At 39.0% G+C, this 13,956-nt stretch overlaps 1 protein-coding gene across 2 annotated transcripts in view; it reads left to right on the top strand.

The window, feature by feature from the left end:
- Window positions 1–13,956, top strand: part of tpk1 (thiamin pyrophosphokinase 1) — a 99,841-nt gene that overhangs the window by 61,400 nt on the left and 24,485 nt on the right. For both annotated transcript variants that reach the window (XM_086306023.1, XM_086306022.1), the window contains one exon: window positions 6,692–6,800. In XM_086306023.1, coding sequence (XP_086162149.1) covers window positions 6,692–6,800 — 109 coding nt within the window. The remainder of the gene's footprint in view (window positions 1–6,691; window positions 6,801–13,956) is intronic.

Genomic DNA, 13,956 nt, shown 5'->3' with positions numbered 1-13,956 from the left:
ACATGCTAATGTAAAATTTCCCCTCCACTTTTTCTATTTTTTTTCCTTTCTTTTTTTTTGCATTTTTGAGCTACAAAGCACATTTTCCTTTCATTTTTCATAAAGCTGAAGGATGGACTCTAGCTTTTCTTAAGCTGCATTATAAACACTACACACACAAGGAGACCTCTAGTATTTTACCCACACTATGCTAGCAGGGGAGCACAATGTCTCCCAGTTATTCTAATCACCCCTCGCCCAGCCCTTCATTTTCTGTTCTTTCTCAAAAATGTTCTTTTCGTTGGTCTACTTCCACCTTGATTGGAGTGTTGAACACTTTGTTTCTTTGTTAAGTAATCACTTCAAGAGAACACACACACACACACACACACACACACACACACACACACACACACACACACACACTTCTCTGCTCTTATGGTGCCCCAATTTGCTGTTGTGAATGAGAGTGAGCGAATCTCTTTTGATGCTCCTAAATTGTTTTCCCTCAATGCTAACCACTTTCTCACACTCTTCTCACATGATTGAGTTTACAAGTAGGCTGAATGACCGCCATTTGGGACATGTGTTAGCCCCCTCCCCCACTCTCTCCATAGTCCCCAGTGTTGTTTATTTGAGAGGTCCTCGGGACAAACAACTAACAGTCACTCACTTCCTGATGACACCTTGTAACACCTTAAGTAAACCTCTCTCTCATACACACTCTCCCTACTTCTTGTCATTATTCCAAAGGCGTGTTGTCATTTGCTGCTTCATACCTCGACACCTCCAATTAATCTTACTTCAGTGAAGGTAAATTAAGCTCGTTTGTCAACGCAGCTCCAATTCGCCAGCGACTGATGAACGCAGACGCCTGTACATGAAGGTGAACGCAACCTTCGAAAAGCCCAGTTCTATTTGTTCAAGTTACATCTGTAATTGAAGTGTTTACAACTTTTGCCAAATATCCTCACCACACATATTTCGTGCAATCGCAGGTTCGTTAAGTGCTTCGTTTCAGCGTTTGGCACAATCAGCACATATGGAGTTCACGTTTTGTATGCAAGCTACACACCAAAAACAAATGATGACCAGAACTAAATTACATTTTTTTCTGTTTCACAAATTTGGGGATTATGTCACCAGAGCCAGCACATACCATTCAAGCTGCTCATAACTGCAGTATCCCATTAAACGTGCACACTGTATGAAATGTATGAGGCATGCCTCTTCGTCTTGATTAAATCAGTGTATATCTGTGACTCAGGGATGAACTGATTTAATCAGGGTTGTGTCTGTTTGTTTTACTTTTTGTCTCCCAAATGAAGTGTCAAAGTTTTATTATGCTGTCTTTGGGAAATGTGCACAAGTCATGTGGTTTCTATAGCTGGCTCAGGGTGTCGCATAATTATGGTGTCTTTTATTAAGTTATGGATAGGGACACTGTGAGGGCTGCTTACAAGCTTGTGATTCTGTGTCCCTAAACACTAAGAGGATGTTTTAATCAGTCTAGGTCCCAATGTAGAGCTAAATTTACTCAGTTTCCATCTTTAAAAAAAAAAAAAGAGGAAAGTTGCATTGACTGCGTCTGCTTTATTTGTTTTTCTCTTAGTATCTGCTTTATTGAATCTCAGTTGGAGGACCAACCAGAGCCACATTTACTCAAATTAGCATCCCAGCCTATGAAGATGCTTGAGAAATCTGGCTCTCTGTGTTGTGGGACATTCAATGCACAACACTGTGTCAGCCAAATTCATGCTATAAATCATTCTAGCTTCTAGCACACACACTCGAGGTCAGAACTACAGGCCTGTTTACCTGATGCCCTTTCAAGGAGTGAAACTTGTCAGTGCAGTAGCTGATTTAAATGATAAAGTGTGATACCTGAGGTACCTTGTCTACCTTCTGTGCCAGAGCAAGTTCTGTACTGATATTAATAATTTAGTTTAATAAATATGAGACAGAAAATGGCTTCAAATGTTCATTGAAGTAATGCAGGGAGGGTAAGAAAGGTCCTTAAATAAATCTAATAGTATACTTATTACTAATTTTCCCTCATGAGCATTTTCCTTCTGCTTCAACAGCTTTGTAATTTCCTGACCTTATACATCTGTAGAGTAGCTAACAAGTGGGAGGTGGGAGACTGCAAAGAAAACAGGCATCTAATATCTCTCAATCAGCTGTTAAATCTCAGAGCTAATGTGCAGACACAATTGAGTAATACTTAACCCTTGTGTGGTGTTCATATTTTTGTTACTCAGCCAGTGTTCATGGGTCTGGTGGACCCGCTAGAGTTTTGTCTTTCCAAATTAACACTATCAAACAATTTTATGTTAAATTACTCAACAGATGTTTACTTCATCCCAATTACAAGCCATATGAACAGCAAACATGTTTAATTTTTTTCCTTTACCTTTGTTAGATCACATTTATGAATCAATGTGCTTCTCGGTTTTTGTTTTTTTTTTATAAAATGTTATAAAAAAAAAATCAGTTATAATCAAGTGGAGTGAGTGGAAATACACAACACATTTACACGTGAAGCAATATGTTTCACAAGTAAATGGGATCAGCTGCTCATCAATGGTGACATTAGGCCCAGGGCTGCAAAACAGGGGGAGGTGGTGCACACACTTATCCCACACTGTCCTAATGGCAGCTAGCTTGTCTCTCTGCCGTCGAGCTGGTCTGTTGTCTCGGTTATCAAAACGGATAATCCTGGAAATTTTGTGGAAGTTTTCCAGAGACACTGATGCACGGAAAGGTTCGTGCCGGTTTCTGCATCCCACAGGGATTCTGTGGATTCCCCTTTGGACCCGAAAACTCCTGCAAGGATAAGAACCCCAAAGTAGGCCTTTGGAGTTCTTAGATGAATTTGGTCTCCTTCCACCTCTCTCCAAAAACACACCTTCCTTCTAGATCTGCAATCCAGAATAATTTTCTGGATGGAATCTGGGATGAAAAGCTCAAATGAAGACTTGATGTCCTGCACATGAGTAACTGTCAGCCGTGTTGGCCCTGGCTTATCACAGTAGCAGCTCTGCAGGGTGGCTCATTTCTTGGGCAAGAAGACCATTCAATTTCACCAGTTATTGACATCCATATTTCTTCACTTGCTGTCTGGTGGGCTTGTTCTGGTCCTGGAGCTGGCTGCAGATGGGGTACCTGTCTTTGTTTTGTTACTAAATGGTGCTCAACCTCATCCTCTTCTTCAAAGTCACTGTCAGACTCTGAATTTTCAGAAATGTGAAATATTCTGAAACCTCTTTGTCAACATCATCATCCGAAGCCACTCTCTCTTCCAAAATCAATTGGATGGCCCTCGCAGCAGATAATCGTTTGCCATCTTGATCAGTTGTGATAAGGAACCACACTGGCAAAGTCTTATTTATAGTATTATGCCCCTAATTTGCAGGTGGGACATGGTATGAGAAAATAAAATTTGGATCCCTCAAGAAAGAGGGTAAATTGTGTGGGAATGTAAGAGCAGACGGTGTTGATAGTTGAATTTTCAACAATGTTGCAACTTTGTGCGGGAGCGGAAGAAAACACTATCAGCAGCACCAGAAAGGAGGAAGACAGAGTGTGGGAACACAGGACCTACACTTTCAACACTTTTATTAGGCCTGGGTCCAGTGGACCCGAACACCTTGTATGTAATGTAAATGCGTGGGGGGAGGTACAGTATGAGGTCATTGAAAATTAGTTCGGATTTATGTTCTTCACAGAAAATAAGCCAAAGCCAATGAATTTCAGGTTGAAAAAATAATTAATTGTTTAATTTTTCTTTTGAGAAAAACTGAAAATGGGTCTCACAGACCCGAACACCATACAAGGGTTAAAATAGTAAATTATTTTAATTGATGACTTTACCCAGTCATTAGATGTACTCACCAGCCGCTTTCTTAAGTCTACCTGCTCAACTCCTTGTTTAACGCATATATCTAATTAGCAAATGGCATGGCAGGAACTCCATGCATTTAAGGATGCAGACATGGTCAGGACAACCTGCTGAAATTCAAGCCAAGCATTAGAAACGGAAAGAAAGGTGATTTAAGTATTTCAGAGACTGTTGATCTACTGGGATTTTCCCACACAACCACTACAAAGAACGGTCCAAAAAAAGAGAAGAAAAAAATATCCACTAAGCAGCAGTTCTCTAGATTAATGTCTTGTTGATGCCAGAGGTCAGAGCAGAATGGCCACTTATCATAAATAACCACTTGTTTCAACCAAAGTACTGAATACAGAAGATGATTTCTGAACATGCAGCATGTTGAACATTGAAGCAGATGGTCTACAGCAGCAGAAGAACATACCGGGTGCCACTGCTGTTAGGTAGGAATAGAAAACTGAGGCGTAGACTCACCGAAAGTGAACAATAGATGATGTGAAACACATTGACTACAATGAAGTTTTTTTTTTTCTTCTGTGATGTGGCATAAAGAACATGGACGCATGGATCCATCCCACCTTCTACTGAAGGTTTGCACAGATAGCCATGATCTGATGGCTGCTTCCAGCAGGGTACCAGACCACATTGTCAAATCATCTCAAACTGGTTTCTTGAACATGACGATGACACTCAAAAGGCTTCTGCAGTCACTTTTGGATGTGGCGGAATTGCAGATTCATATGGATGTGCAGCTCACAAATTTGCAGCTGCTGTGTGATGCTGTCATGTCAATATAGACCAAAATCTCTGACTAGTGTTTCCAGCATGTTGTTGAATATATTCCTTGAAGAATTAAGGCTGTTCTGAAGGTGTAAGGGGTTCCAACCTGGTACCAGCAAGTAAAGTCTAAAGTAAAAAAAAAATAGGCCATGTTGTTATACCAAAAAATAAAAATTATTTTATTTGAAGCAGAGATGTTGGTTGGAATTAGAAAACAAATTAGTAAGTGTTTTGGTCAAAAAATCTATCTTGTAGTTTGTACAGAACGTCACAGTTTCTTTGTACTGCGTGGAAAGCTTCTCTTTCTTTTCATGAAATTCAAGCAGCATCAGAAAATATGCACCATCTGATTTAAAAAAAGCACCATGCAAAATTACAGTACCATTATACACGGCCGACCACTGTGTTTATCTTTATTGAATTATGTGAAAATTACACCAGGCTGCTAAAAAGTAAGCTCAATCAATACCACACAATTCAGCCTGAGTAAACAATACAAGCGTTGTACCTACATGGTTTTTACATGCTTTTGTTGAGTGTTAATTATATATATTTAATACATTGGAATAAGAATGCCCTTACATAGTAGTTAAGTCACAAGTAACTTAACTCTAAAAATTAAGCTTGCCCCCTGACAGAGTTTGACTCCATGTTGTCTGTTTGTATCTTCACAAACAGAAAGGGCTACATTCTTATTCTACGTCAAGCCTCTCTTCTATATGTGTGTGCGTGTTCATGTGCAAGTGCACATGCGTTTGCCTTGCTTTGATTTATTTACTGTGTCACTTTGACACGTTTAAGTATAGAAAACATCCTCGGGGTTGTTTCCTAAACACCAAAAGCTCCAAAGCTCAGAATTTCCGCATCGTTCCTTCCCTCTGGCTCTGCAACTCCAGGAAGCCAAGCAAAGAAAACTTTAAACACGTCAAAAGAAGGATTTCAAACTCTTAATTGAATATCATGCTGTCTTTGCCTGCGTGATACTTCTATCTTTTAGACGACTGGTGCAAGCTGTAGCTGTCAACACTTTTTTTGTTGGCATTAAACATACCAACTCAAGTGTTACGAGTGGATGGTGAATTCAACGTACACGGCAACGGTAGCCCCGAAACGTATCGCGTTGATGGCACGTAATTGCTCACTCTGAGGCTTGTTATACTTTCCTGCAGCCACAGAATTGTTTATCAAATATGTATCTGTGTGCTAGAATGAAACTAGGGTATTTCTTTTTATATTTGGTGTACACCGTGGATGTGAGAAACTTTGTCTTGACCTTTTGTGTCCCAGCACCAGGCTTTAATATAACCAGTGCACTGAGACCAAAGTCATTATTTAGCCTGAAAAGTTGGAAACTAGCTTGCACCTACACTGTGCGACTCCCTTGCTTTTTTTGTCACCCAGCCCGAGTTTTTCAAAGGGATACTGTGACATTTCAGAATTTTGTTTATGTTCGTTGGCTTTGTAAAGCGCTACATGAAATGTCACCGTGGCTCAGAAAAAATTCTTTATCCATCTTTTAGACACAATTGGGAAATAGAAAATTTACATTAGATTCTCTGCTTTCAAAGGCATTAAGACACATTACAGCAGAAAGAACCTTTTTTTCTTGCTTCAAGTGAGGTATCTGTAACTCTGTAATTATTTTTGACTTTAAAGTTGCTTGTGAGTACAGTTATAGGTGTGATTAACAAAAATTCCGTGCCCCCCTGCAATGCAAAGTAAAGAAGATTATAATTCAAAATGGCTAGGTCTCTCTTTTTTTTTTTTTTTCCTCTAGAGTAAGAACCAACAATTGGTTACAGCTTTGACAAGAGCAATAATTTATTTTAATGAGTCTTGGTGAAGAAGTTTCTCTGTTGGGGCTCAAAATCTTTAAGAAGTCTTTCTCCAAATTTAATTTCCGCTTTCATGTTTGTTTGTCTCAGTGATTTTGCACACACACACACACACACACACACACACACACACACACACACACACACACACAGAGTCACATAGACACTAATTCATGTTCACACTAATGCTGTGTGCCATCAGGGCAGCCACAGACTGGAGGTGAATACAGGTCTGGAGGGGGACTGGTGCAGCCTGATTCCAGTAGGTGGACCCTGCCAGACACTCACCACTGGGCTCAAATGGAACCTGAGTGAGTCCCTTGTTGTCTATTTTTTTTTGTATTATTTTGATGATTATTATTATAATTGCTGGCATTTGAATAGCAATCAGTCTTCCACTTTTATTGCTGCCAAACTTTTAGGGCTCCGTACAATCTACAGTATGTTTGTATAATGTGTTTTATTACTAAATGAGAATACAAACTTAATTTATTTATTGCTTGCAGAGAATTTAAATTTAATTTGAAGTTTGAAATGTTAAGTGCAATTGTGTTTATGTAGAGCCAATTCGCTACAAACCCATCCCCATGACTTCCATATAAGGCACTTGTATTCATACACACTATGAAGTAGGGCTGCTCAATTAATCGAATTTTAATCACGATTACGATCTGGGCTTTCAACGATCATTAAAAATGACTGAGCCAATTATTAGCCCCTCCCTCGTGCTTTACTCTCGCGCTGCTCCGTGTGGCAAATCGAGCGCACCTCTCTGCTTTTCGAACACGTGTCACAACAATTAAGAGGACCCGAGGGAAGCTCGGAAAGCTAAGCAGAAGTTATTTGGAGAGGAGAGTGACTGCTGTTGGTTGAAAAGAGAGGTAAAAAAACTTCAGTGGTGTGGAAACATTATGGGTTCGCGGAGTCAGACGTGGATCAAGTAGACATAGTGTGTAAACTTTGCTACAGTGTCGTAGCTGCACCACAGAGCAACACTGCAAAGTTCACTAAACATAGATGTTTACATTTTTCATTTATTTCTTATATTGCAAACATTTGCACTGTTATCAGTATTTGCACACTATTTTATATAATTTTTTAAAGTCATTATTCAATACATTGTTATTGTTAACCCTTTAAAGCCGGTCAGAGCAGCACGCTCTGTTTTGCTAACTATTTTTAAATCCCTGTAGAACCGGAACCGCGTAAGCTAGCGCAATAAAAAAATTTTGCATATGAAACCAGAGGAGTTGTACTTACATCTCATGCCATCAGCTCGTCCTCGGTCACGGTTTCCTTCCACATATAGCTTTGCAAAAATTGCATAAAAAGCGCTTGCAGCAACAAAAACATAATATTCCGATCCGATCAGCTGCTTGTAACACTTCCCACATTGAAACAGACGTCAGCGCGAACTATCGCATGTACGTCATTTCCTGCCCGAAACCGGAAGTGACGTCATTTTCGCGGAAAATGTAGTTTTTTACTTCCAGGTGGCTGTCGTTAAGTCCTTAAGTACCGGAGGTGGTCCATCAATTATCCACACAGGATCCACACAGGACAGGCAGAGACTCCACCCGGATACCCAGCAGCCACGCCCAGGTTTCCACCTCCTAGGAGAGAAAAAGGGGAAAGATACCCACAGCCATCCCCCCCGTGGGAGGCATAACACAACACACACATCACTGGGTCGTAACATAGGCCTTAAAAACCTATACTGGTGTTTTTATAAGTCATGTTTGACTTTTCTGAATAGTTTCTGGGATGCTTAGAACTCGAATTGCACAGCTGGAAATTGTTTATTTTGATGCACATGCTGTTTTCTTTCCAAATTTGCATCATAGGATTGTTTTTTGTTTTTCCTGCAGTATATAAAAATTGCTGTATCTCCAAAATAAAACTATGAAGACACTCAAAATAAATTTCCTGTGGTGAGAAACCATTTTTTGCAATTAATGTAGTTACTATGCACTTAATGCATACATATTATTAAAATATGGGCTATAACAGTTTTATAGCAACTTGAAATGCTCCCACAAATGGCACTACAACATGTAAAAACATAATATAAGCTCTGGCGGACTTGGTTCTATCGTAGGTCTTAAAGGGTTAAATAAATATCGTCAAATAATTGAGATCTCAATTTCAGTGAAAATAATCGTGATTATCATTTTTGCCATAATCGAGCAGCCCTACTATGAAGTACAGATGCTTAATTTGCTTCAGTCAAATCAAGCTGCGGTTTTACCTACTTTTAAGTGTTACACGTATGTTCTAATATGTGACAGAGAGCCTTTTATATTCTTAAATATTTTGTTGAAATCCAATCAGACACTCATCTGAGGACCCATGTGGTCTTACCCCACTCCAACTCTTTTGGCCAGCTGTGTACTTAATGAGTTGGCACAAAACAAACAGCCACCCGTAGGAGGGAAACCTGAACCTTCTGTCAGCGGGGTTGCGTAATATGTCTGCAACTCGGTTGATGTCCACTCTCGTTGTTTCCGTGTCCATGTGTATGTTTCTGGGAGTCTATACACTCGAGTGAGCAGGCGCATGTGTCTCCACTTGTTTTAAAATGTCCCTGTGTTTGAATATGCGAGCGTGAATGCGGACCGTGTGTAAACTTGTTGTTTGTTTGCAAGTGTGTGCATGTGTGTGCGCGTGTTTTTTTTTTAATCAGCTACTGTGTGTTGTATATTTACTCAGCACACCTGTGAGATGGCCTTCTGAATGGTAATGAGAGGGACTTTAAACATGAGAGTATGCAGATTAGCCAGTGATAACAAGATGCATAATTAACAACATGCATATTTAGAAGGATAGAAGTAATGATTTCCCTGTGGGGTCGGAAGGAAGGACCTGAATATGAAACAAAAAATTATGTTTTTTTTTCCCCCGTCCTCACATGTTTTCCTTTTGCATGTATGAGCTACTTTGAAATCATAGCTTTGGAACCTTCCAATTGCTTCACTTGAAGACACTGAACTTCAGCAAAGCTACTCTAGGGAGATGTCTGCTTTGGTTATCTAAAGCTACTTGGAAAAAGTAGTTCAAACTGTTTTGTAAAGAAATAAATACTCTTTGCAGTAGAGACTATATTTACTCTTGGTTAGTAAAAATGGATGTGATTAAGCGTGGATATCTTTTTCAGGCTTAGATCAGGGATCTTGATCTTTGATGACATTGGGGATGTATGCTTGTTCTTTTCTGGGTGGCTGTAGCTCAGAAGCTAGAGCAGGCCATCTACTGATTGGAAGTTTTGTGATTCGGTCCCTTGCAGTTCCAGTCTGCACGCCCAAGTATCTTTGGGCAAGATACTGAACCCCAAGTCGCTCCTGATGTGTTCATTGGAGTGTTAATGTGTGTGAATGTTAGATAGAAAGCATTTTGGCATAGAGTGCTTGTATGAATATGTTTGAATGGGTGAATGAAGCTCATAGTGTAGAGGACTTGTGCTACTTGAATAACTGCTGTATGGAAATGTGAATGCAGCTAAATGCTGCTTCTTAACACTGGCAACAGTGAGTCTTATATTACCCTTTTCTTTCAGTTTGTGTGTTTGTATTTTCTGTGTAAATTTGTGCACAATTTTCATTGCAACTTGCTCGGGGAAGTCCAAGCCACCACATTGCCAGCCTCTGGTGACACTATGACTCTTTAGAAGTCCATTGAAATGATACTCCACACTTTGGTTCAAAGCATTTCTATGATGAAAAATATATGATCATTCAATAAAGACAGAGTTTTAGGCTGTCAGCCACTGCAGCTTTGCTGGCCCAAAAGAGACTCTTTTTTTTTTCTTTTTCTTTGCATCCAGGGGTTATTTTTTCTGTTTCTTTAAAGAATCCAATTGTTATCAATGTTATGTTGTAGAGAGAAACATTTGAATAACCATCCAATTATTCTGCAAACATATTTCTGGTTATTGTACTCCATGGCCAGGAACGGATTGAGCCGAAATAGCCTTGGCCCAAATTAATATGATCGCATGCTAGTTTATCAATAATTGGTATTGTTCTGATGTCAGATAAGACACAGTACATGTGCAATCTCATATAATTGGGGGGCAGATATCTTGAAACACCAAGAAAATACATGAATAGATACCAGACAGGGTTAAGAAAGAAGCTGTACTTCTGTTGTTTTCCTCAGCTGACCCTTTAAGATACAAAGGTCAGCTGACACCAGACTGTCAACAGTGGAACTTAGGAGCACATGGGTCAGTGCCCCATGGTGCAAGCAGGAGGGAGATACTGATGGCAGCAAAGTCAGCATCTGAAGGTCATGCAGAAGCGTTGTGTTTTGAGATTTCTGCAGGCAGTTTGCAGATAATCAGTGATCAACCTATAGCTTATCAGCTTACCCACACTTATTCAGGCATTTTAAAGGAAAGTAAAAAGTAGTGGTTAGTAAATGTTGATGAGGTGCTTGTCTGCAGACTTCAAACTATCATACAGAGTAAGTTCCATTGAGAAAACATACGCTATATGGACAAAAAGTCTCATTGCCGTAAGCATTTAAAATCGTGCACCTAGCCATGCAAGTCTGCCTTTTACAAACATTTGTAAAAGAATTGGTCTTACTGTAATAGGATCCATGTTCCAGCAAGTCAGTTTGTGGAATTTCTTTCCCTCCAGGTACTGACATTAACATCAGCAGAAAAGTGCACACAGGGAGCTTCGTGGCATGGGTAGTGCTGGTGGCCCACTTTCATTTTATGTAATTTCTTGCTATAATTTGACATTTTGTACACTGAATTGATTTTCCGCATATTTAAAATAGAATATTTTTACACTGATCATATCACATATACACTGAAGGGTAAGATGGCGCTGGCACGGCTGGCAGCCTTAACCCAATTTCCCTCGGGATGAATAAAGTATTATCAATCAATCAATCAATCAATAAGGCAGACTTTTACTATAGATGTCTGAGAACTTAAAACTAGTATTACCACTTTGCAGTTGTATGCCTCTATGACCAAATTCCCATCATTTCTATCTTGGGTTTAAGAGGACTCTTTTTTTTGTTTTTTGTTTTTTTGAGAAATTTGATAAAATTCCCATTTTTTTCAACCGTTACTGAGATATCATGTTCACAAGATTGGAATGGAGGGAACCTGAAAATATAATAATTTCAGCCATGACTGTGGTCAGCACGGAAGAGTAAAAATGCTCATTTCGAGCTTACCGTATAAATTTTATACATGTCCATTCATTCAGCTTTTCATAGTGTAGCTTTTGAAGTGTGGAATGGCAGAAGATTAACTGTGTCCTCTGAGGCAGTTAATGTCTTTTGCCACTGTTGTGATATAAACTTTTAGTCCCATCAACTAGAATTTCAATAGAAAGAGTTTGAATGCACAAGCTTTCCATAAAGTTTCTCTGAGCCTGTTGCACAAGGAGGGGAAAAGGAGAAAGGTGAAACAACTATCTGCAATATCACTAGGCAGAGGAAAAAGCCTTCAGATTTCTGTGGCTCGGAGAATGATACTAAAGGAGGGTTTTGGCTGCTAAATAATCAAGTGACTGCAGTGTACTAAATCTAACAATATAGGGCCAAGTGTACAATTTTATAATGAATTAAATTAATTCATTATAAAATGTACTTTGGCATGAATATATAAAATATGAAGAGAATGGAAACGAGAGATAGATGAGATGACTGTTGTAGTGCATATTGGCTCTCGTTTACCTATTCGCTACTTTCCTCCCCTTCACCTTCCAGCTTGCTCTCATTCTCCTCTTTTCAGACCCTCTCACACTCCTAGTATCTATTTCCCCTCATTACTAGATACTCTGACAGCTGAGCTTCTCATCACCTTCTGTATGTTACATTAATTTTCAATCATCAACTCTAAAATCCCCCCAGGGAAACTGTCAGTAAATACCATCAGTGTGTGTGCGCAAATATGCTGTCGTATTGCTGGCTGTGTCTGTGCATCACGCCGTACGAGCTTGTATTCGTGCTTATGTGTGTACATTAAGATGGGTTGTGGGATTTAGATGATGGCTAGAGGCAATATTCTGTAATGATACCGTTTCTCCTGAATTATTTTTAAAATTCATGTTCATATGTCACATGCTCCGACACAGTTATACAACGCACCCATAGAGTCTGATGTGATAGACAGGATTCCTGTGCGTGTTCATCTAGCCGGGCAAAAAACGTGGAACGAAAACATCTTTTTATTATGACATGTATTTTTAGTTAAATGTGATTTTTATCACCTCATAAAGGGGAAGCTATTATTGATGTATACATATACATAAACACTTAGGTCAACAAATATTTGACACACTATTGTCTCTGTACACCATCGAGCTATAATTGAAGTCCAGGGGTTTGGCCTGAATTTAAGGGGTTTGATAGAGGTATTGCATTGTAATTGTTTAGGAATTACAGCAATTTTATTAAAAGTCTCCCATTTTTATTGATTCAAAGATATTTAGACAAACTACATAGGAGAGGTTTTTTCATACTTTGATGAACATCCAAGGTCTAAGGCCTTTACTGCAGCTGCCTCCAGCTGCTGCTTGTTTGCTGGTCTCTGTCCACAGTTTTGACCTTTAGTAACCTAAAAGAAGGTTTGGCTGGGTTGAAATCAGATGATTGTCCGGTCTTGATTTAATCTGTCCAGAGATTTTTTTTTTCCCAGAACTGTACAGGCTCTTTTACATAACTTCTAACAAAGTCTAAGCATGGCTTTCCTGTGATTATGGACAATGCTGACAATTATATGACTGCCTTCTTAAGAAATTTCTGTAACTGGCTAGTTTTGAAAAGCGATTTTCTTAATCAAGGAAGGAATTCTGTAGTTAACTGCTTTGATTGCTGTCTGTGGTCTTTCAGGCCTTTTGGTGTCGCTGAGCTGGTCAGTGCATTCCCTGCCTTTAACTACGTTTCTCTCTGATAGGTTTATTTTGTTTTTTCAATCTAATGATGACCTCCTTCACTTTCTTCAGACCTCATATTGAAAGTTCCAGTGAACAAATTCAAGTTCAGCACTTTGAAGGAGGAAACAGGACCATTTTTGACTAAAAATGAATAAAATGACTTCTTAATAAGTTGTAAAACTTTTTTGAATCACTGTTGCAATGCATAAAAGTGATTGCAACAGTTAATGTAATACTTCAACAAATTCACATTTTATTTTTTGGTTTAAAATATGCTGCAGTGGTTTACAAGGTAAAATTATGAAAACTGCGTAATTGTCCATATACCTATATATCCAACTTTATGGTGCTTAGTGAGTTTCTTTATGGAAGGTGTTTACAGTGCTGAGAAAAATTACATGGGTAAAGGTATTGCAGTAATAAAGGTTATGTATATTACACCGACTATTTCCACATATTAAAAATACATTTGTTTTAGAAATATATATAAACATAAACATATTTGGTCACAAACAGCCCTGTTGTGGTTTGTGTCTTTCTTCCACTCTTGCTTGTCTGCTCATCTTCT

Source organism: Aulonocara sp. 'chitande type north' Nkhata Bay, linkage group LG9 (genome assembly GCF_057382095.1).
Source record: "Aulonocara sp. 'chitande type north' Nkhata Bay isolate Kocher_YH1m ecotype deep benthic linkage group LG9, A_spYH_male_GT1.1, whole genome shotgun sequence".
NCBI lineage: Eukaryota > Metazoa > Chordata > Actinopteri > Cichliformes > Cichlidae > Aulonocara > Aulonocara sp. 'chitande type north' Nkhata Bay.
This window is presented reverse-complemented; position numbering and strand designations above follow the sequence as displayed.